This window comes from Heteronotia binoei, chromosome 8 (assembly GCF_032191835.1).
Source record: "Heteronotia binoei isolate CCM8104 ecotype False Entrance Well chromosome 8, APGP_CSIRO_Hbin_v1, whole genome shotgun sequence".
In the NCBI taxonomy this organism is placed as follows: Eukaryota; Metazoa; Chordata; class Lepidosauria; order Squamata; family Gekkonidae; genus Heteronotia; species Heteronotia binoei.
In genome coordinates, this window is record NC_083230.1 from 79,757,016 (window position 1) to 79,782,073 (window position 25,058).

General features: G+C 42.8%; 1 protein-coding gene across 1 annotated transcript in view; it reads right to left on the reverse strand.

The window, feature by feature from the left end:
- Positions 1-1,934: 1,934 nt before the first annotated feature.
- Positions 1,935-25,058, reverse strand: part of SREBF2 (sterol regulatory element binding transcription factor 2) — a 35,958-nt gene continuing 12,834 nt past the window's right edge. Inside the window, exons 5-19 of the mRNA XM_060245357.1 lie at positions 22,423-22,647; positions 22,048-22,162; positions 21,667-21,848; positions 20,296-20,488; positions 19,065-19,246; positions 17,351-17,624; positions 16,971-17,140; positions 16,602-16,770; positions 16,140-16,260; positions 14,506-14,615; positions 11,689-11,821; positions 10,950-11,118; positions 8,393-8,578; positions 6,425-6,536; positions 1,935-4,995 (exon numbers count right to left, since the gene is read on the reverse strand). Of these exons, the coding sequence (XP_060101340.1) occupies positions 4,775-4,995; positions 6,425-6,536; positions 8,393-8,578; positions 10,950-11,118; positions 11,689-11,821; positions 14,506-14,615; positions 16,140-16,260; positions 16,602-16,770; positions 16,971-17,140; positions 17,351-17,624; positions 19,065-19,246; positions 20,296-20,488; positions 21,667-21,848; positions 22,048-22,162; positions 22,423-22,647 (2,562 nt within the window). The 3' untranslated portion in view covers positions 1,935-4,774. The remainder of the gene's footprint in view (positions 4,996-6,424; positions 6,537-8,392; positions 8,579-10,949; positions 11,119-11,688; positions 11,822-14,505; positions 14,616-16,139; positions 16,261-16,601; positions 16,771-16,970; positions 17,141-17,350; positions 17,625-19,064; positions 19,247-20,295; positions 20,489-21,666; positions 21,849-22,047; positions 22,163-22,422; positions 22,648-25,058) is intronic.

Here is a 25,058-nt window from a genome sequence, read left to right on the forward strand (position 1 = left end):
TTTCTTTGAGGGGGTGAACAAACATGTGGACAAAGGGGACCCAATAGTTGTTGTTTATCTTGACTTCCAGAAAGCTTTTGATAAAGTTCCTCATCAAAGGCTCCTTAGAAAGCTTGAGAGTCATGTAGTAAAAGGACAGGTCCTCTTGTGGATCAAAAACTGGCTGAGTAATAGGAAGCAGAGTGAGTATAAATGGGCAGTCTTCGCAGTGGAGGACGGTAAGCAGTGGGCTGCCGCAGGGCTTGGTACTGGGTTCCATGCTCTTTAACTTGTTCATAAATGATTTAGAGTTGGGAGTGAGCAGTGAAGTGGCCAAGTTTGCGGATGACACTAAATTGTTCAGGGTAGTGAGAACCAGAGAGGATTGTGAGGAACTCCAAAGGGATCTTTTGAGGCTGGGTGAGTGGGTGTCAACGTGGCAGATGCGGTTCAGTGTGGCCAAGTGCAAAGTAATGCACATTGGGGCCAAGAATCCCACCTACAAATACAAGTTGATGGGGTGTGAACTGGCAGAGACTGACCAAGAGAAAGATCTTGGGAGTCATGGTAGATAACTCACTGAAAATGTCAAGACAGTGTGCGTTTGCAATAAAAAGCCAACGCCATGCTGGGAATTATTAGGAAGGGAATTGAAAACAAATCAGCCAGTATCATAATGCCCCTGTATAAATCGATGGTGCGGTCTCATTTGGAGTACTGTGTGTAGTTCTGGTCGCCGCACCTTAAAAAGGATATTATAGCACTGGAGAAAGTCCAGAAAAGGGCAGCTAGAATGATTAAAGGGCTGGAACACTTTCCCTATGAAGAAAGGTTGAAACGCTTGGGACTCTTTAGCTTGGAGAAACGTCGACTGCGGGGTGACATGATAGAGGTTTACAAGATAATGCATGGGATGGAGAAAGTAGAGAAAGAGGTACTTTTCTCCCTTTCTCACAATACAAAAACTCGTGGGCATTCGATGAAATTGCTGAGCAGACAGGTTAAAACGGATAAAAGGAAGTATTTCTTCACCCAAAGAGTGATTAACATGTGGAATTCACTGCCACAGGAGGTGGTGGCAGCCACAAGCATGGCCAGCTTTAAGAGGGGTTTAGATAAAAATATGGAGCAGAGGTCCATCAGTGGCTATTAGCCACAGTGTGTGTGTGTGTGTGTGTGTGTGTATATATATAAATTTTTTTGGGCCACTGTGTGACACAGAGTGTTGGACTGGATGGGCCATTGGCCTGATCCATCATGGCTTCTTTTATGTTATGATTATGAGCAGGGAGCCAACGTTTCTTATGTTCTTATGTTCTGAATGCTAGTTCTACACAGGCACAAAGTCAAAACTAACAATATTTGGAATATACGACCACCAACTTAACCAACATTCAGATCCTTAGATAAAAGAAATTGGGGCATTCAAAGGAGAAGAGGCTGGAGCTTTTTAATTTAGAAGACAGACTACCAAGAGAGGCCTGATAAAGCATTTGGGACAGATAAAATAAGTGCTTCTTCATATAACACAATTATCTTGAGAAATTCTTTGCTACAAGATGAGATGTTTGCCACAAAGTTGGATGGCTTTGAAAGGGAATTAGACAAATGTATGGATATAGGTCCACAGATTAGCCATGATGACTAAATGGAACCAACGTTCAGAGGCAACATCTCTTTGGACAAGAGTTGCTGCAGGACAATAGAGGAAGGCTTAAGTGTGCCCTTCTTGTGGGCATCTAAGAGCCATCTGGTTAGCCACTAGGGCACAAGGGATGCCTTTAGTCTGACTGCAGCTGGCATCGTTTGTGTGCCCAAACAAACACCGATGATCCCAGGATAAAACCTAAACTGCTTACTATTGCATCAGAATATCATGGAACTCTCATTTTGTTTTAACACCATAACACCTGGTATAGGATGAGTTTTAGACAGAACACAAATTTGAACCAAGCTTTGTTAATGAGAATATCAGACCTTGTGTACTATTGTCTTTATTAGGTAGCAGTCACACAATCATCCCCGGGACAGGATGCACAACAGGAACATACACTGTCACCAGCTACATCATCTTACAACACAGTATCCATATGCCTAATTTTATTGGGATAAATAGACATTTTTCACGTCATATATATATAAAAAAATACACTATATACATAAAAACAATACAGGGATAAGAATGAGAGACAACAGACCCATAAATAAGCAAGGTGTATAAAAAGGCATGAGAGGGATGCAACTTACATAGCCGGAGGTGGGGAAGAGAGAAATGCCAAAAAATATGTGGAAAGTCAATCCTGGCATAGTTACTGTGTGGAAGTCCCAGCTACACAAAGGCTGCCTCTGTGTCATCCCACAAATTCAATCCTGCCTTCAGAGACTTTTTCTCATGTTTAACTGTGCCCTTGATTGCAATGTCCAGCCTTGGCTGCAGCACTGGCTCCTATTTGTCAGTATAAATAGCTTACTTGGCTTTAAATCTGTGGAACTGTGAGATGACCACAGTATTCCACAAGATCGTTGGGAGATGTGTTCAGAGATGCATTACCTTATCTGGAAATTTAGAAAGTTAACAAATGCAGGTTAATTGCTTGCTTTAAGACCTTCAAGATGGAGAAGTTTTCCATGTGCCAGAGATCATAATGCCAGGCACCCACCATCTACACAAGGTCTCTGCAAATCCCCGACTGCTGCTACTGTAAACAGACCGGAAGGATCTGCATTGGGGGCACAGATTCTGCCAGATCTCCCTGTGCTGGGAGATACCTTTACATTGAGGTAGTTTCTGTTACCCTTTTCATTTGGTGCAACTATTACTGGGCAAAGCTGCTATGGGGAAGTGCCCTTAGATAACAAGATAGTACTTTGCATAAGATGACAGCCTAGCAACTGTGTGCAGCACTGAACTGCCTTTACATTTACCAAGGCACAGCTTTTGCTATGGCAGATACTGAGTTTACAGGCGAAGCATCCAAGCTTATCTGTATCATAACGCAATGAAACTCAAGGAGACAAACCCACTTGTCAACTGGTGCTAACAACGTAGCATCCAATTAGCCAATGGAAAGTTCACTTTCACTGTGAGCTTCCAAGCACAAAACAAGGCAGAAGATATAAATGGAATGTTCTATGCATACACCCACACAAAGATTAAAAGAACTTCCATTCAAGAAAATACATATTTTCTTTGTTCCAAAATATTCAGAACTATTGAGAAAAGGCAGTTTGTCACAGCCTTCACAACACAATGGAAGTTAACATTTTATTACGATATTAGATTCAGGGTCACTTTCAAGAATGGGATTTGAAAATCTGACATCCTATGATATGGATTTTAGGATGCAAGACGTTTATCTGAACTGAAAGTTATTTGCTGGAGTCTTGCAGGAAAATTAATTGTAAGTCCTATTTCCACAGCTGTGTCCAGCTGTATATACAAGAGGCAGGCAGTAGCAAACAGAAGAAAGTCCAATGCAATATACAGACCCATGGGCATTCCCAGAGAAAAACAAGTGTTCCCAAGTTTAGACTTCAGGTACTTTTGTTCTCAAAAACAGAGGAATTACTACTGATTTGGAAAGAAAAAAATGAGACTCAAGGCAAAGACACAGAATGTATACTAGCCAGGGGCAGACAAAAAGGATTTGTGAGACTCAGATTCTATGCAAGGCAGAACACATTTTCTTACAAACTGTTCTCTCAACAAGAGGCACAGCTACAACCATTCTATTTTTTCCCCAACCATGCTATACATATAAAACCATCTTTAAAGTTGCTTAACTGTCATGGCATCCTGGGAAATAGCAGAACAGAGCTATGTTCACTTAAAATAATAATGATGCAAGGCATGCGCCAAGTCTGTCTTTAATGGCTGTGTCCTAAACACACTAACATGGAAGAAAGTGCCATTGAAATTAGTATGTGAGAAAGAGATTCCCAGTATATTTTTAACTTAGACCATATTTTGCCTCCTCCTTTCCATTATCCATGAGGCAGCACACGGAAAGAAGGCTCAGTTACCCAGGCTAGTGATAGTGCTGCAGACTGACTGGAGACAGAGAAACTCACACAAAGTGAGGGATAAGAGGCAGGAGACAGAAAAGATTTTGTAAAAACCCTAACTGTTATCCCTATAGCTTGTAAAGCCACAAAACATTGCTACAAAACCCCCAAATTGCATAAAAACTGTGATACACTTCTCCAGGAGAGCCAGCATAACCACCCAAAGCCCTCCAAGAAACAAAAAATCTATAGAAAGGCTTTGATTTATGTGTGTGTGTGTGTGTATGTATAAAAAAAGTAACCCAGGGAAGACCAGAAAAAGTTACCATAGCTAGAAGATCCTCTCTGGGCCTGCCTCAGCACATAAAATTTGACCCACAAATCAAAAGCCATCCCAAATGCTGGAAAAGGGTTTAGGAAACTTCTTTGCAGCCTCCACAGCACAAGCTCCTCAAACAGGTTCTGGTCATAAACTGTTATGTGAAAAGCCAGAAAAGCAAGCTTCCTGAACCCAGCCCTCCTTAAATGGGAAAGGGGTGCTTCTCTAGTCTAAGGTGCTGTAGGCTCTTTGTCAGTGACAAAAAACACTCTCCAGTGTAGGCATCCTATTGCACCTGGAGGACTTCACTAGCCATATAAAGGTAGATAGCTCCAAGACCCTACTGTGTTTTGCATCATGAAATTTCCATGGCCCTAACCTAGAACAGTGTTCAAAAAGGAAGGAGGGTATACAAAGGGGCAGGAATCCAGTTCTATGGGAAGCTGCAATATGCCCCTCTTTCTGCCAGGGTTAAGAGGCGGCAATGGCTGTTCCCCCACTCAGCTTCACAATCATCTGCTGACAGTCATTGCAGGAACGCTTGTCCCCAACCTTCTCCAGAGTACGGGCTGCTTCCGCCAGCAAAACAGCTCGCTGGCCTGGGGATGACAGAAAGGAGAGGGGCAGGTGGCGGCAGGCCAAGAGAATTGCTGTCGCTCTCTCTCTCTGACCAGGAAGAGCATCCAATTCACCTAGGTGTGAAAAGAAGAGGCATTACAATAAAGGCCCAGCACTGATGATATCCCAATGAATGCACACAGGAAAATGATGAGGCATGGAAGTTAAACGAAATGCAGGCTCTACAAACTGCTGCACAGTGCAATGCAGCTGAGTGCCAGAAAAACGACCAACACACCCACTGAAGCTCTAGGCAACCATTTATGCTGCAGGCTGGGATGCCCCAAGCTGAGACCTGGCCAGCATCCCAGACTTAGCAACCTTGTCCTGGCAAACAGTGATGACACTTCCACAGGTGGGCGAGGCCAACCCGCTTCATTCTAAGCCTTCTTTTCTGTAAAATTGGCAACCTCAAATATCAGGTAGTCAGTATCATTACACCAAACTACTTATTACTTTTAACACAATAATTTCTTATTTTGTTTGTTAGTGCTTATTTTTGCAGCCCTGATGGCACCTATGTATTTTCAATATTTTAAGCCTAGCTTTCCCCCAATACAGCTGGGACCCAAGGTAACTAAGAATATTTTAAAACAAACCAAAAATCTGGTAACAACTAAAACCCTCTCACAGAAACCAAACAAGTAGAGTCAGCAAATCAAGACCCATGGCCATAATTCAGCACATCAATCTGCATGCCTTGGGCCCAAGACCACTAATTCAACCAGGTCCAAATGCCCTCCTAAATATGCCCATTTTGAAAGCTCTCCAGAAGGCCAGAAAGGCAGAAGCCTTCATCCACCAGCATGTTCCAGAGTAGAGGCAGTAGCAAATGTTTTAGAGCAGAAGCCAATCACAAATAACCAAGGAAGGATACAGAAAGCGAGAGCATCTGGTACTCAGCTAAGGTACTGACCACTGTTCATACAGTTTACTGACCACCCAGTTATTCAGAGGGCCCTTTCTCACTTTCCCTTCATTTCATTTAGATCTGTCCCTGGATCAACAAAGCAAAACCAAGAATAAAAGACTCTGGAGGGGTTACTTTTTGAAGTACCTGATAATTTAATACAAGCTTTAACTTCCATAGTTGCATATTTTTAATCCTCATTCTGTAAGAGAGAAGTCTTCTCATTTACTGGATACATTACCGTTTGCAAATGAACTATGACACTTAAGTGTTGCCACACAAAGTTCACAAAACTCAGCAAGATTTTTATTGCAAAACTGAAATTCTCCGGCTCTCAAGACCACAGCAGCTTTGCCAAGACAAACCAAGAAAACACAACTATTGTGCAGCACAACTATTTCTGCTATGCTTCAGATCACATCTCTCTCTAGAAATGCAGTTCTTACTTAACTATGCCTCCCTCATCGCCATGCAGTTTAGAGGGTCAGTGCTCTATAACTGCTGTGTGCATAAAGCAGTACAACAGTACAGCTGGTCTTGGCTTTTAAAATGCAATTTCCATGGCTGGGCAAGAAGGAAAAGAGATTACTGACCTTGCTTGCTGCTCTGAGGGGTTCGACGCCTGAGACTATGCTCCAGCAGCTGATGAGTGCGTGTGGGGCTGGCCCCTGCCATCAAACGCACAGTGGCCTCGTGCAGGAACACCTGAAAGGAAAGGAGGTACATCAGGCAACTTGTAGCCTCAACATCTCAACAATCTCCCAGTGCAGTGGATTTGGATACACCTTAGAGTTGTAGCAGTAACTGTTGTTCCACTTGATTTAGCGGTTCTCTTTCTGCTGACAATCTCATAGTGCAGGGGTGGCCAACGGTAGCTCTCCAGATGTGTTTTGCCTACAACTCCCATCAGCCCCAGCCAGCATGGCCAATGGCTGGGGCTGATGGGAGTTATAGGCAAAAAAACATCTGGAGAGCTACCGTTGGCCACCCCTGCCATAGTGTCTTGTACAGAGCAAGGAAGTATGGAGATTGTGCCCTTTAAAAATGACATGCTACACAACTATTTCTGGTCAAGAAACCATTTCCTCCGCCATTACATAGGTGGGGGGTAGAGTTAGATCCTAGGGCTAGTAAGTTGCCAGGAATAGCTAGTTAGAGTCAACAATGGTAGCATTATTAAGGGTCAAGATCAGGAAGTTTCCAGTTCAAATCTCTCCTCTCCCACGAATATCACTGTTCTCTCAATCTCAGCCCCACCTTCTGCCTGCAGTGTGTGGGTTAATACAACTGTCATGTTACAAGACTGTTTTAAGACTTGAGAGATAATACATACGAAGCATGCTGAAAAGCAGCACTATAGATGCTAATTATTGCTTCTGCAAAATCCAAAGACAGAGTCTTCTCCCTCTCCCATAATACTAGCACTTAGGGGCAGAGGAAAAAAAACACTCAATGAGTGATTAAAGTGTGGAATTCATTGCCAGTGGAGGGTAGTGATAGCCATGAGAACAGACAGCTTCAAAAGGGGGTGAGACAGATTCATGGTGCAAAGGTCAATCAATAGCTGCAAGCCACAGTGACTGAAGGGAGCCTCCATCTACAGAAGCAGCAGACTTCTGGACACCACACAGAAAGGCAACGTCAGGAGAGGAGTTTGGCTCTGTGCCCAGTTTGTTTGGCCCTCCAGGGCAGCTGGTTGGCCACTGTGTAAAAAGTATGCTTGAATACATGGACCACTGGTGTGAACCAGCAGACCTTACTTCTGTTTCTTATGTTCGAAGGGCAAAGCCTACAACAGTTAGGGGTAGAATTCAGGTCCAGTCTACATAGTTAATGTATAAAGGATGGGCCAGGACTATCTAGTTATTATCTTAGGGTTTCCTTTAACTTTTTACTTGTGTTATGTTAACTGAAAACAACAGAAATGCTAACATTCTTGTTACTTTAATCAAAAGTGTATGCATATAAACAAAATTAAATACACTGCAAAGTTAATGGCTCTGCATATATTTCTAGTCTGGTGTTGTTTATAAACTTGTGGCACATTTTATTAATCTGAACTATGGTAGATTGATAACAGTGGCCTCACATAATCTGAGAAAGGCTTACCTTCTGCCTGAGCTTTTATTCCACTTCTAAGTGAGGATGTACCAAGCAGTGAATCAACAGTAAGCAGCTGTTATAGCCTACTACCCCTCTGCACATCACACCCAATCCAATCATGCCTGCTACTGTCATCTGGCATCTGAAATCAACCCACTTTCCAATATAAAGGACAGATGGGCTCACATTCTAGCTGTATCTGAAGAAGTGAGCAGTGACTCACAAAAGCTCATACCCTGCCGCAAATTTTGTTAATCTTTAGGATGCTACTAGAGTCTTTCTCTTTTCCATATCTATTACAAACACGCTGCTAAAGATTGTATGCAAAACAATTCTTAGGACATTTAAATGGCCTTAAATGGAATGTCAAAATTTAACAGTCAGCTACAGCTTCTACTTCCTTGAGAAACTGCAGCCACTATTTCCTCCTTCTTCAGTACAAGAGACATGGGCTTTACCTTTCGATAAGCAGGCCTAAAACTATGGGCCAGTTTTCGCAGGCTGCCAAGATCACGCTGGAATCCCGTAAGCTCAGAAGCAGAAGCATGGTAGGTCTCTCCCACAGCCTGGCTGGTGTTCATCCGTTTCTGCCACAAAGTGGTGCGGAGAGACAGCAGCAGGTCACAGGCCAGCAGCTGAATCATCTGCAAGGAGATAACTTCTTCACTGACAAGGGTACTGAAATATTCCATTGCCACCAATGGCAGGGTACAGCAGCATACAGTTTGGAGCCACCACCCATAAGCACTGAGTTAAACATTCACTTATTGAGATTCAGAGTATAGGGTGGGATATAAATCCAATATCATATTGTTATTGTTATTATGTATTTTAAAGACAGAACTCAAGCTGCTGAAAATTAACAGGTTGAATGTTTTGTGACCAAATGTACTTCTCTCTCAGAAGGCAGTGATTGACATAAACAGAACACTTAGATATTTGTTTAAAGATGGAAATTAGGTGGCAAAATCAAGAAAGAATTCTCAAAAGAGATGATGGATTGTTACTAACCAAGAGCGTATGGATCAGGTTACCGCAGTAAAGAGGAGGAGGAACTGGGTGAAATTATCTCCTTTCTCCTGGTCAAACAGCTCAGTTTCTATATACGGGGTAGGTACTCCTGTGACAGGAGTACCAACCATAAACTGGAAAACCCTAAAAGAAATCAGGATCTTACAGATCCATCACCTTTCCAGGGCAGGCCATTGTAACCAGACCCCCACTCTAGTTTTCCAAGAATACCAGAGAAGTCTGTGTTGATTTTCCCACCATTTCTTAGCTGAATATACTCAGTTTTGTCGTATCTGCCACATCCCATATCTTAATAAGCCAGAATTTAAATTATGGTATCTTTTTATAAGCACCATTTACTCACCATAAAAATTTTACCTGCAGTGAGCATACTCCAAAAAAGTTTGCAACAGTCATTATTAACATGTTCTTTAAGACAACCAATCAGCACTTCTAGTGGATCAGACAATACTCAATAATCAGTTGATAAATTGTGAAAGACTTCCCCCAATAATACCTTGGTGATTTTATTTAACATTCCTACAAGGAGATAAAGCAGATCCTCTAATAAGAACATCCAAAGTGAGTCAAAAATTGTAACTTTGAAAATTCTTTCCTATTTATCCCTGAAATTAATTCCAGAATATGTTTATATGTTAAAGATTACCTAATAAACACTGCATAACTTTAACGCCAAGAACTAATTCCCAGGTGACTTAAATGTGAATTTAGACTTCTTTAAGAACATATAAACATTTCACTCAAATGAAATAATTCTGAGACTTTATTAATTCGAATTGAAGAATGATGAGAGAACATCAACAAATCACATTAAACAGAGGTGAGAAATACATTTCAACATTGTTTTTTAAGTCCCTTTGACAGTGTATAAAGCAACAACAGTTTAATATGTTCAAGTGACTTCAAAAATACATTTTAAAGCAAAATATTTGTGGGGGGGAGATGCCAAAGAATGCACTCTTGGTACAAAAAGATACCACAAGAGATCAACAGCCACAGAATATGAATTTGGTGTGCTCTCTGGTGGCAAAAAAAGTATATATGTATGTCAAACCACAAGCAATAAGCAAACTGGTTAGGAGCCATAGTGAACTTCTTTGCTTTTCCCCTGCCATACATGGTTTTGCCTTACTTCTATGAGTGATCACAATCTATTTGCTCTCTGCCTGCAACACAGTGCTCTCTGGATTTTGCAAGTTAATCTGTGAGGAGATGCTGGATAAATAAATCCTGCCTTTGGAAGATAATTGGCCTTCTGATTCCTTAAATGGTTCTTACTATTACATCACCTAAATTCCAGATTATGTCATTTAAATAAAGGCATATCCAAAAAATCCCATCTGTGCTGCAGAGGTGAGGCGAGCCTCTGTATTGCACTGCGGAAACATTGCACGAGTACCACCTGAACATGCAATGCAACTACAATGCACTACAGCCACCACCCAGCAATGATGAACAAGAGATGTGAACTTCATCCCTCGTACTGAGAGACCATGGAAAGCCCATGCTTCATTTGCAATGCGAAGGCATGTAGGGTTAACGTGCAGAGATTGTTCTCACCCACAGTAGATTAGACATGGCATCTTGTGTTGGAACGACTCACCTGGGAGGCATTAGCAAGAGAACAGGGAATTTGGTCATGGACCGTAATAAAACTTGATTTGGTTTGATTTGAACAGGGAATTGGGAAGTGAGAATAAGGATGAGCAAAACCAATGCAATAGAAACGGACTCACTTCTTACACATTGCATCAGGAAAGGGAATGCTGCAATTTCAGCTGCCTGCAAGGGGAGCAAGAGAAGAAATCTTGCCCTTCTCCAGCTATCAGTTTTGGAAAATAAGGATCACTGGCTACTGCTGCATAATTCCCAAAGGAATCTTGAGAGAGGTGTGCCCACTCAGCAGGGTGATTAAACATCTGTCTACTAATGCTGGATAAAGTAAGAACAAAGATATAAGTCCAGACAGCAACTGGCTCTTACGTTGTTCAGGCCTGTGCTTGAAACTCCACTGCTCATGTTAAGGCTGTTCCAAAGATGAGCGCTGGCTCTTTCACAGTGACCAAAGGAGCTTTGCTGCCCATCTGCCTTACTTGACAAGGAAGCATTCATGGCTTTGCACACATGGAAGACAGATTTCACAAGGGCATTCCTAGGAGGAAAGGGGGAGAAAGGCATAACCAGGTAGAAGATCATGCTGGGGCTGTGGACAACAGTGCTTTAAAAAACAGACAGTACCTTCCCCTTCTTTATCAGGATTCTCGCCTACACAAGGACTTAAAAATACCCTGAAGAGCCCATATCAGTGACCATCTCCAGCCCTCTCTCCAAAACCACCATAATGCCACGTAAACCTGGGATAAGGCATCTATTTGGTATAAACTAAAGGATGCAAAATGACAGAGATAAGGGCAACCACCCTCAAGATCTCATAACATGGATCAGCAAGCATATAATCAGCACAAAGACCTCTGCATCCATCACTTCAAGCTGAGTTACCAGATGTTTTAAGGTCATACAACACTGAGAAAATCCAGCTTAGTTTGTAAACATGTGATAGGACTGCATTTACAGCCATGGAAGGAAAAGACATAAAATGAAGCTACACCACATCTTTATAACCTGTTACAAGTGCTAGGATCAAATAACTTTGTTTTTGTCTGTCTTGCCATTCATATCAAGCATGGCAAAACTGTAAATACAAAGAAAGAAGTCCACACACTCAGTCATCTCCAGACATTTAGGAATGCGCTCCACATTGGTGAATTGTGATCTCACAGCGGCATCGTCTCCCCTGAGCCAGCTGATTGTCATAGTGATGGCTGATGACCACCACCTGCAGACCACATCAGGCCCTAGGAATACAAAAACAAAAGCAAGGCAATTTTAGGGACCAGCTATTTGTTTCAGGTGAACAAGGCCCAATATGCTTCATTTTAAATGAAAGGAGCTTCAGGGGAGGGAGTTTAGACGGAAGCAGACCTGAAAAGAAGTGATGGATTCTTTCTTTACCCTAAATTGCCCCATTCAGCAACACATGCACCCCCCTGTAAAACTCCACATGGATTTGATATTCCAAGAGATGGGTGTTTGGACATGATGGATAATGAAAGGTTTCAATACACACTCCACAAACTTGTCATAAAAAAATGAAAATTAAAGCAAACAGCACCAGGGCTCAGTTGCACACATTTGCTGTGATGTGCCATTAAGCCCGTCAGAAACAGACGATATGCTAAACTAAGCCACAATCTAAGGAGCAATGATAATATACATGTTTGTAATTCAGCAATTTTCAGCTATTCCACTTTATTCAGTAGTTTCCAGAAGCAGGAAAGCAATACCGCTAGGTGCTGCTCATCTCTCAGGTCTCCAAACTGTGATGAGGAAGAGGTGTAGGATCTGGTCAACAAGACAGAGAAGCAATTGGGCAGAGGAAGAGACCAAAAAATTGCTCAGCGCCTGCATGTAAGAGGGCAGTGCCCACTGGGCTGGAGACCACTCTGACAACCCCTTTTTAATGAGGTTATCTTGGAGCACATCAGAATTGTCATTCTCTAGAGCAGAACAACAGAGGAAGGCAGCTACTGAAGCACAGGCTGGCTGAATAGTTGATGCGAAAGGTGAGGACAAGGATAGTGGCCAAGAAAGTCTCTTCTATCCTGCTTCAGTAGTGGAGAAGGGACAGATATCATGTTTATGAATGGAGTCCCTAATCAGAATTTATGAGATACATCAAACTCTCAGTTCAAATACCACCTCTCACAGCATGTTCTAGAAGACGTTTGGCTTTTCTGCACTTCTTACTTTTGTCACTTCTGTGCCCATAGTGCAGTGGGGGCTTTCCTCCTGTTGCACTCATGTTTTGCTCCCTCTAGTGGATGCTTCTGGTTTATTTCCATGCACTTTTAAAGTGTTTGGGAATAAATCAGTGACACAGTGATGAAATATCAAAGCCACCACTAGAGGGAGCAAAATACATGCAGAAAAGAGAAAAACCAATGCAATACAGGCAACCAAGCAAGGAAATAACATGTGGAAAAGCCCTTTTAAGTGACACATGGTTAAAGCATTCTCTAATTTTATCCAAAAAGACAGTTCCCATTAACAACCTGTCTTCACAGAGAAATTAAAATCTACTGAACTACCATTAGCTGAAGGGTCTAAATATCCCCCCCTCAAAGGTCTGGTCCCCACACAACTGTTTCTCAGACCCAGGGGTTTTTTTTGAGCAGGAATGCAGTTCTGTGGGCCCAGATCCATGCATGGGCCCAAAAAATATTGAAAATAACCATACAGCATACACCTGAATTATATTTATTAAATATATGTAAGAACTCTATCCCGAAATTAACTAGAAAACTTTTATTGTATATAGTAACTGTGGCTAGATTAATATATGCTAGATATTGGAAAATTCAGCAAGTACCAGGGAAAGAGGAATATCTGCAAAAGTTATATGAAGTAGCAGAAATGGACTTTTTAACGACTAAACCGAGAGAAGGGAATATAGAGAAATGTAAAGAAACTTGGAAACCGTTATATGATTGGGCAAAAGTGTATGATAACTGAAATGATGGAAAATGACTTATATATTGACGCAAACCTTAAGCTCCTTTTTTTTGTTTTATGTTGTGTTAGTTTATTATTATTATTGTCTTTTTGTCTATTGTTATTTTTGCTATGTAAAAAATAAAATATATGTCACATGAATGCAGTTCTGGCTGGCTTGGCATCAGGGGGTGTGGTCTAATATGCAAATGAGTTCCTGCTGGGCTGCTTCAAAAAAGCAGTCCTGTAGATAGATCCCAGTAGGCAGCCGTGTTGGTCTGAAGCAATAGAACAAAGCAGTGGACAAGTGTACCTTTAAGACCAACTAAGTTTTATTCAGAATGTAAGCTTTTGTATGCTCTTAAGCAGACTTCATCAGAAGTCTGATGTGTGAAACAATGGTGATGGCCTAATATGTGAAGCATAGAAAAGCCAAACAATGGTGTGGCCTAATATGCAAACGAGTCCCTCTTGGGTGTATTCTACAAAACAGCCCTGTGTGAAACAATGGTGACACTGGCCTAATATGCAAATAAGTTATTGCTGGGCTTTTTCTACAAAAAATCCCTGCTCAAATCTAATTATGCATGAGGTAGGACTAATATAATAGCGCACCCTGAAATGTGACAAGACACTCAAAAGAAAATTGACCCTCTGCAGTATACCCAAGAAGCCTCTCACTGGATATCATACCTGCTCATTCCACTTTTGAACTGCCATGAAAACTCTTAAATAACATTACCTGGGAGCTCTTTCACACAAGAATGGCTATGATTTTGATAGCACCTAGCGAGTAGTATGGCAATATACAAAAAAGGAGGCATCACAACACATTCCTCAGACTTTAAATTCTTGCTGAAAATTTTATACATGCCATATTGTAAGCTTAAGAAGCAGGACTGTGGGAATTTTTTTTAAAAAAAAATATTGAGCACTGACTAACCCAAGACACAAGGCTGATCCAAGACACAAGTTACAAGTCACTTACCCAGGGCAGACTTCAATACGGAATTTCCTGTAAAAGGTGGTGTACCACTTCCCAAAGAGTCCATGAAGGAGCCAAGTAACTTCAAGTATTCCAAAGCATTAGCAAATTCACTGCAAGCACAAGCAGAAGATATACTAGTAAATCCAGCGCCACAGTATATATCAGTTTAACACAGGCAACATACCTAAAGATTTCACTGGCCAGGGCATAACAGTTTGCAGCAAGCCCTCTTTGCTTTCAGAACTTTTAAAACATCCATGACAGTCACATTCAAGTGTTGGTGGATGAACTGTCCTTTAACATGGAAGTCTCACCAATCTGACATCACGCTAATACTTCTCCATTCCCCTTTTCTGCCAAATAGATAAATAATTAACTGATGGCCCTTGCTGCTCACAAAGATCCTGGTAATGGATGCAAGCCATAATACTTCAGGATGTACCTGTTTAGAACATAATCTGCAAGTCAATTATAAATTGCATAGGGAAACTGCTCTGAGACACATCTAAGCGATACCACAAACAGTTAGGACCACAGTGCCTCCGCCATGCCACGAATGGCAGCAAGTGCAGGGCTGTTCCACAGTATGTTGTTCCTCCCTTAAGTGGAATCTATACTACAATTAGGAATGGGCATGAACTGGCTCACAAACTAAAGTTCATGGGCGTTTTCGCACTGACCTTAATCGGCAGCAACGCCCCTCTTCAGCGCGCAGGATCTGCCCGGATTTCGCACCAATTGCCGCGGAGCACCCGGAAGAGCCGGAAAGTCCCGCGGCTTTTGCGGCGCAAATGGAAACTGGTTTTTGGCGGTTTCCATTTGCGCCACAAAAGCCACGGGACTTTCCGGCTCTTCTGGGTGCTCCGCAGCAATTGGTGCGAAATCCGGGCAGATCCTGCGCGCTGAAGAGGGGCGTCGCTGCCGATTAAGGTCAGTGCGAAAACGCCCCATGATTAATTTTAACCAGTTTGTGGTTCACAAGTGAAGTTTGTGGCGGTGAACCAGCATAAGTTTTCCACAAATTTTCAAGTTGTTCGTGGCGGCTCATGAACTGATACATTTCCAGACAGATCGCCTCTGCACTTCAATGTTTACCAAACTTCAAAGCAACAGGGGCAGAACTTGGAGGGCCTGCAGAAGAGCATCCATGGGAGGTCTCCAGCTTGCACAGGATACGTTCTACACCCTCCTGAACCTGCACCTGTAAAAATTATCTCCTGTCATTTCTGGGTGGTCGTAACTTGGAACCTGTCAATCCAGTCATCACTAAACATGGAGGGAAAGTAAAGGAGGGTCAGCCAAAGATCCTCTGAGAATTTGGTGTGTCTAACACACCAAAGGAACATTCTACTGAGTCATGAACCAATTTTTTAGCTCCTAAAAGTTCATGACAGTTCTTGATATGAGAATCAAGCATGCCATGAACCACGTTTTCCCAATTCATGCCCATCCCTAACTACAATCTTTCCTCTGATGCTGGGCCACTGAAACCAGCAGAGCAGACAAAAAATTGAAACCACTGAAGCCAGCAGAGCAGACAAAAAAAAATCAAATAAATAAATAAATAAAATTATTATCTAGCATCTACAGCTCATTCCTAAGAAAAGTACAATTAGGATAGGACAGTGGCTTACCAGGGCTCTTCATCATCTTGGCCTGCAGTCCCTTTGGGGACAGGAGGCTTCACAAGGGATTCAACAGCTCTCTCCAGCAGGTTCTCACAGAATGCTTGGTGCACCTGTGCAATGGGATCAGCTGCAGATGACAGAACAATCAGTGTGCTGTTTTCCCCACAGCCCCCAAAATAGAGAGAACAGTAGAACAAAGCACACCTAAAGACCACATGCCTGAGATAAGTTCTCAAGAAATTATAATTCTGTCTTCTCAACTGTAAATCATAAGGCAAATGGCCTTTTGCAATGCCATCAAAACTTCCTAGAACAACGCTGCACTAGCTCTTCATTTCAACAGGTTTCAAGCAAGAACGTATATAAAGCTAACTGCAGAGAATGTGCACACAGGCAGCAGGGCTGCATAATAAAGATCTTTATAGAGAAGATCGAGGATGATGCTTTCACAAGCCCTCTGGACCTCACCTGAATTCCTCTGTGCACAGTACAGACTCTCCTTGGCAGCAGCTTTCACTTTCCAACTCCGCTCTACAAAAAACTTTTGTCCCAATGGATGACACAGCCAGCGCAGGGAGTCAGGGATGGCACTGCGCTCAGAACTGCACAAGCTCTGAGCCTGACTTAGGAAATAACTCTGGGAAGAAAGCAACACCCGTGATAAGAAGTGCTGCTGTGGAAAGTCATTTCAGTGGGTAATTCAGAAACAAGAGTAATCATAAAGCCATTCACCATGTTAAGAGGCACTTCTATTTACATGCAGTACCAAAAGCTCAGCTGAAATACATCGTAGTATTTCTTCTATTCCAATTCTGCTAGGATGAGAAATCAACTCACCGCCAAAAAGCCCAGCTTGCCACCACAGCGAGTCTTCAGGCCAACTGCAGCAGTCAGGTGAATCTCTGCCAGTGTGCTTGGTGGAATCTTCTCCTCAGCACATTCTGCCAGATTAACAGCACAGAGAGCCATGTGCAATCCTGAGTAGGCTGAGCTGGATGGAAGCTTACCTGTATTGGAAGGAGGAAGTGAGGAGGAGGGGAAATGAGTCATCTCCTTTATCATCATGCACAGTAAGGCACTGCAATGCCTTGCTACAGAGAAACTGCATTTAGAGCCACAAACCAGTTTTTGAATTTATTATGCCAAGAAGCTCCCAAGGCCTATATACCTAGCAATCTGAGGTGACAACACCAGAAGCCCACATCATTCTCCCTTACCAGTTATATGGAGCTGATGGAGCTTATGATATGCTAGAGCTGCATCACGGGCACTTGTCTTGGCTTCATCCTCAAAACCCACAGGAGCCTCTGTGGTTCGCCTCTGCCGTGACGTCCTTTTCAACAACCACCGCACCAGCCCCAGCTTTTGGAGACTGTAGCGGATCACATTCCAGGACAGGCCACAGGCCAAATCCAAACGAGAGGCAGGCAGTGCTCGGCCCAGGGCAGAAAGGCATATCTGCAAATTTGATGCTGCAGCAGCAAAGTCTCCCTAGAGAATAAAATAACCAGAAAAGTTGAAAGCTCGACTGAGATAAAGAAAGTCTCCTCACCAAGAGTAATTTCTTTCCAACATGAAACAAAGGGGCTGTGGCACATAGGGTTGCCAGCTCCAGGTTGGGAAATATCTCGAGATTTTGAAGGTGGAGCTTGAGGAGGGTGGGACTTGGAGAAGGGACGGACTTCAATGAGGTATAATGCCGTAAAGGTAAAGGTAGTCCCCTGTGCAAGCACCAGTCATTTTTCGACCCTGGGGTGACGTGGCTTTCACGTTTTCATGGCAGACTTTTTACGGGTTGGTTTGCCATTGCCTTCCCCAGTCATCTACACTTTCCTAGACTAGTCCATCTTCCAAAGTGGCCATTATCTCCAGGTGAACTGATCTCTGTCACCTGGAGATCAGTTGTAATAGTGGGAGAGCTCCAGCCAGACCTCAGATTCAGTGGGAGCTCACAGGAGCACAGCTCCTGAACCTGAGAGTTCCACCTCCTCCTTTTGAGAGTTCCACTTCCTTGTCCATTGAATAGCACGTGCAGCTGTATAACAATCACTCGATGAGCTCCACCACCTATTTTTCTACAAAACAACTCCTGTCTCCAGCCATCATTGGAAGTTGGTAACTCTGCTGGTAGGGCACCTGCCTGGCATGCAAAGGTCCCGAGTTCAATCCCCAGCATTTCCAGCCAAAAGGCTCAGATAGTAGGTGATGTGAAAGACCTCCACCTGAGACTCTGGAGAGCTGCTGCCAGTCTGAATGGACAATACTGACCTTGATGGACCAAGAGTCTAATTCAGTATAAGCCAACTTCATGTGTTCATGAAGGTAAATTAAGAAAACTGGTAGAGATCTGCCCAATTCATTTTCACTGCAGAATCCAACAATATTCCAAGAACATTACAAACTAATTTTGTTTTAAATATATGGAATAGAGGCCAATTCCAAGTGACAACTTCCAGTCAAGTTGTAAGAGATTACACATCTATTAGAAATTACATCTATTAGAGACTGCATATCTGTTAGAAAAAAGTGCTGTCCAAAAAAAAGGTAATCCAAGAAAAAATGTATAAAAAGATGAGCATGTTGAGCATTCATAGAACAAATGAACTCATCAATGAACTCATTGATTCAAAAAGACTTCCAGAGCTTTCGAAAGGAGGAAGGGTGACCAAAGAACTATACTTAAGGGGAACTGATGCTTGAACTTCTTCACTGATGCAACTAACCTAATCTCCAGGGTTTGTTACTAAACATTTATTCCAGCAGTGGAATAAATAGGCACAGGAGCACTCTATGGCAGCTCCAGGAGCCCACCGGGCATTTTGGGATAGCAGCACTTGAGCACATGCTTGTTTGGCTGTGTCTAATATTATTCCAGAAGGTTAATTGTAGATAGATTAAGATGTTGTCTTCTGAAATACAGAACTGCCTCACCTTGGCCAAGTCCAGGTCTGCCTGTTTCCGATGTCTCCAAAAGGTCACGGAGGAACGGGAGTGCAGCCGGGTCACTGGCTCTCCATGCACTAGCAGTTTTATGAATACACTCAGGACAATAACACCATTGACAAGCCACAGAATCAGTGTGGGCATCATCCAGCCAAACCACCCACCAGCACCTAATGCACAGGGGAGGGGTGGACATACCAAGAGAAGTGCAAGTTAGAGCACAAATTACACAAATGACACCAGATGCCTAAAGAAGATGGTGGGGTGGGGGAGAAGACAACCCCAAATTCACCATAGAACAAACATGGATGGCCACTAGCAACCCTCCCCATCCTCCTTACATCACCTCTCTTTTAAGTCCACAGCCCAAAGGGAACTACCATTGTTAAAATAATTATTATGGATTTCTCTTATTCTGGTCTATTTGATCAGCTTGAAATCTGAGTGTTTTTCACTGCATCCTCCAGATAAACAACAAACATACAAGGTATGCTCATTCAGAAGGCAGTGAACATACGAAAGTAGAAAACATTAAGACTGCACACTATTAAGTGAGAATTTTGAACAGATGTTGCCCATGTACAATATAACTCTATGATGGCTGTTGTCCCCAAATCATTTTTTTGCTCAGACTGCGGAAGACCCACTAAAATTAACTCACTGTAAACCCAAATTATTCTTTTAGGAATTCCATTTCTTAGCTCGTCTGAATTGTGGAAGTATTAAAAGAAATGGATTTAAAAAGAACACTCTAATGAAGTTCACAAATATTAAAAAAGCTTAACAGAAGACCATAACAAAGATCCAATTACTGGGGCACGCAGAATAAAAAGGCCTTCTCAACACCCTGCTGTAAAATCTACAGTGGTATGTCTGCTACCTCAGTGTTTCTTTCATGGTTACTCAAAAGTCATTTTCCACTCTTGTACTTAATTCTAAGGAGCTGTTGTACTAAGTAGCTGCTGGCCACCCCTGCCCTCCAACCCACCCCAGAGACAGCCCATAGGGTCAGCATCAAGCTGGGGTGGACCCCTGCTTACCGCGCTTGGCCTGACCCCACCCCCTTGACCCAGCAAAAGGCTGCCCTCCCCGTGGTGCCACAAATGGGACCAGGGGAAGTCCAAATCCCTGCTTCCTAAAGGACACCCAACATTCCAAGCAAGCAACATTGGAGTGAATTGAGATTCAGGCAAGTACATCAGCATACTTGTGACCGTACCTGAACCTATTGTCAGCATGCTCCTCCCAGAGCCATGATGTACAGGACTGTCAGAATCAGCTGTCCTTTGGCCTTCTAGGAGAGATGTTAGAGGGTTGAAGGACAGGCAGAGGAATGTGAGAGCACAAAGTAGCATCCGTGAACGGTCAACCATTCCAAGGGCAACAGGCGGAGAGTCAGGTTCATCTTTAACCTAAATCATTAGAGTGAGGGACAGGACGGGAGAAACATTTGAGACAAAGCGAGGTCTGAAGCACGCTGTAAGAGCACTGAAGATAATGCAAGCCTGTCAATCACTACTGCATGCACACATTAAATGAAATGGGACTGGCAGACTGCAGGCCTCAAACTTTGGAATTTCCTGCTCTAGGAAAAGCATCTCCCCCTGCCCCTTAATTTTGGAAATCTGTTAAGGCTTCTTTTGCTCAAGACATTTTGTAGCTGACATATGATCACCTCATATGAAGGTTGTCCCCTTGCTCTTTCTGATTTTCACTGTTGACTATTGGTTTTTATGGTTGATTGCTGCTACACTACAGCTATTTCCCACTATTTTTAGTTTTTTAAATGTTTGTATTATTAATTTTAAACCTTTTATTTGCAAGCTATTTTGAGTACTATTGTAGTTTAAAGGCAGAGTAGAAACCTAATAAATAAATTATTCCCATATCCACTGTGACTTTAAATAGTAAATTCAAAATAGGGCTAAAAAAATCCTGCAGTACTGTAGTTTACTTTTACAGATGCATCCCCAGTTGTAAAAGGGAGGTAACACAATACAGAATGGCACTGTTAAATTTCCCAACATAAGCAACTAGTGGTTTTATTTCTATTCTGCTACTTGGGTGAATTTATAATGTCATAATTTAACAATTACTACCCATATTTAATTTCCTACCTTAGGATGACCTTTGATAGCATGACTGCTTATCTTCATGAGTGATAACCAGCCAATGTGTGAGCTAGTAGTACCACTAAACCTGCATTAAGCCTCTAAATTGCACACATAATGATTCTTCATTCTTTTGTTGAACAAGAGAAAATGCGTGCGGGAAAGAGATGATCAAGTAAGTTCACCTTCCAGTCTTTAAAAATTAAAATGGCTGTGGGACACTTTTTAAAATTAGATCTTGGTACAGGACTTAGCAGAACAAAAGCCTAGCCTGGAAGTTGTGACAGTGTCATGAACTGACTTTATCTCTGACTTCTGGCTCTTACACCTTCTACAACAACAGTCCACTATGGCATTTTAATGCCAGATAAGCAAATAGGTGTCCTCAGCTGGCATTCACTCCACCACTCAAATTTCTAACCTCAAGTGACTAGCAACCTTCTACATCCACTACAGGCTGCTTTAGGAATATTAACTACCTTTGCATCATCCAGCAATGGGCTTCCTGGCTCTGAATCAATTGAATAAGGAGAAAACCCTGCTTGTGACCCTGAATCAGAGGCTGGAGGGGACATCAGCAGAGCATTTTGGTTGAAGTCATCTATCTTCAGGTCCACATCGTTGTCCACCAGACTGCTTAGGTCAAAACCTTTCAATAGCTCTGAAAAGATCACAGATTGCCAAGATCAACTATGTGCAGTCACATCTTACCATTCAAGCCCTTCCACCTTTAAGCTCTCCTCTGCTCAGTTCTACAATTGCTAACAGAAAAGAACAGTTAATAAATTACATAAAAGACAACAGAGAGACCAAAAAGAACATAAAGGACCATCTGGTCAATGCCTGTTCCAAGAGCTTACTGTTTTTTTGGTTAGCCAATTTCAGGACCATGTTCTCCTGTCGCAACTTGTGGTTGACTTGTTGTAGGTATTTAATGTAGTCTATGGCTTTTCTCAATACCCCAGACTTGTGCATCTGTCAAGAATTTACATGCATGTAAGAAAGCACATCACCAACAAACATTAACATAGCAAAGATTCTCCCAAACATGAGGAAAATGCCCAAAAAATTAATTTCAAAGGTCATGTATTACTGGATACCAAAATTCTGTGTTCCCCTAGAAATGCCTGCCTGATGAGCTGGAATTATTTGTCTACCAATGAGGTTGACAACTGAAAGAATGAGTATGGAATTACAGCTGTCTTCCTGCCACTAAATCATTAGGCAACTCTTACCTTGGCATCTGTTCCCATGACTAGATCCTTCAGTTCAATAATCTTGTCATTGATGGACGATCGATATCGCTTCTCAATAATGTTATGAGTTGTTCGTCTCTCACCTTCCTTTGGTGGTTCTGGTTGCTTGCCACCACCAGGCACCTGCTTGATGGGCATCTTCTCTTGCCCTCCCATCATCATGGGCATAGTGGTCAAGATGGTCCCATTGCTACCAACTAAAGTCTAAAAACACAGCAGCAATGACCACTGTAGAGATTTAACTTTATCATACAAAGCAAAAAAAACCCCTCAAAAGAACCCATGCCAATCAAGAGATTAAAAGAATGTATAACATCCTCAAATAAGAGAATTTATTGTACAATTGCTCTTAGTAATGCAAGTATCCTTAATTTAGGAGTAGAGCACCTGCTTTGTACCTATAAGATCCCAGAATCAATCCTTGGAATCTTTCCTGTTAAAGGGTCAGACAGTAAAGATGAGCAATACCCTTGCCCTTACAGAACCGCTGCCAGTCAGAATATACAGTCCTGAGCTAGATGAAACAATGGTCCAACAAATTAAAGTCAACTTCATATATTCCTAAGGATTTCAGTGAGCAAAACAATTATCCATAACTACTGGACATTAGCATGGAGTAATTATACTGTAAAAATAGCTGTCATTTTAATTGTTCTGTCCCTCACCAATAGTTATTAAGGAGGACCTACAGAGGCCTCTGTTTCTAGGATTAAGCTCATGTGCAGGGCCAGTACAGGGTTTTTGGTGCCCGAGGGAGGGCAGGCTCTGAACACACATGCTACCCTCCCACTCCTCCTCAGCCTTCCTAGGCTACAGGGTTCAAGATGGCAGCTCATGGAGCTGGAAGGAGAAGGGCAGCAGTGGTGAGTGTGATCTCTGGCTCCCAGTGCGCCCTGAGCTGGACCAGGCAGCAACTGCAGCAGCAGCGATCAAGCCAGGCTCTGCCTGCCCTTCAGGCTCCAAGAGTCACTCAGCCTCCCCTCCTACAGCATGGAGCTAGAGGCAGGTGGTGCGGCCAGACAGAGGTTGCACAAGGTCAGCACATATCGCCTCCACTGTGTCCTTTCTGTCTGCCTTCCCCGGTGTTGAGCAGCAGAACTAACCATCCACAGCCTGCCCATCTGCTGGTGCACCTTCCCTACTCCAGGGAGCTCTTCCAAGTGGCCTGTGATGCAAGGGAAAATGGGCAGGGTCCACATGGAACCATGCTCCTTGCTCCTGGGCAGCTGTGGCCCCATTCAGGAGTGGGTAGTGGGAGCCAGAAGGGCAAAGGAGGGGAGGCCAGGCCAAGCAGCCTCCAGCCCTCTCCGCTTGACAGGCAGGGGAGCTTGGGAAGAGGGGTGCTCTGAGTGCTCTCCAGCCCCAGTTGGGGTCAGCCAACTGTGGGAGAAGATGGCAAGGAACCCGCAAGGGGGGGCGGTTTTGCAAGAGTATGGTCTCTCTCTGCCCCTTCCCCACCACCACCACAGGGAGGGAGCACCCACCACCCTGTGACCAGTGGCACCCTAGGCAGCCGCCTATCTGGTCTACTGGGTCATGCCAGCCCTGCTCATGTTATGTTCAAGATCAATGTTTGTTTTTTTCAGATTAAAAAGGAACAAGAGAGTAAGGCTTTTCTTGGCTCAAATAAATCTTTGTACTGGTATTTATATCTTTTCTCTTTCAACCTGAAATACAGTCTTTATAAAAATTGGAAAAGGGAACAAATATACTCCTTCTAAGCTGTGGAGTGTTGTGAGCAAAAATTCTACTTCATGAGCTACTGGCATTAAAGTTGTGAGCTGCTGCATAAATTAGTTTGCTCTGGGGCCATTTTTCCTGAGCTAAGACAAAAATGTGTGAGCTGGAGGCTAAAAATCTGTGAGCTACCTCACACTAACTCAGCTTAGAGGGAACATGTTTTTGCAGCTTTAAACTCACCATCTTCTACTGTATGAAACCAAAATTTTAATAACTTCCATACTACCTATCCTTCCAATGCAATTAACCATTTCCATCCAAGGGACTGGGGTGAAACAAAGATGTTGGCACCATAATTGACGCTCAGCTTGCTCCTGCTGTGGTCTTGTTAAGTACAACGCAATCCCTTCTTTACACACATCCCTCTTTAATTTGTCAGCACACCAACATCATCACAATGCAAGTTATTATGGAACTTGAGCCAAAAAGTTATTTACTCCCCCCCCACATTTACCTGAATCTGCTGGGATTCAAGCTCTGTAAGATACACATTTGTCTTTTAAAAAAAATTGCCACCTTTACATTTTAAGTACCCACTGATCCACAGAGATAAAAGGAGATAGTATCACATGGTCACATCCCTATCTTGCAAGGGTTTAAGAAAGATACACAGTTATATACCATAGGGCTTTGACACTCCAGACAGCCAAGACAAAGTTGTCCAATTAGCCTTGATGGAACTAATCAGCAAGTATGCACACTCTTGAAGTCATGGGTCCTATTTTGTAACAAATGTACAGACTGCTTAGCTTCTCTCTTCTCACTCTAAATATATTAGGTGTAGAGCCAGTTTGGTGTAGTGGTTAAATGCATGGACTCTTATCTAGAAGAACTGGGTTTGATTCCCCACTCCTCCACTTGCAACTTCTGGAATG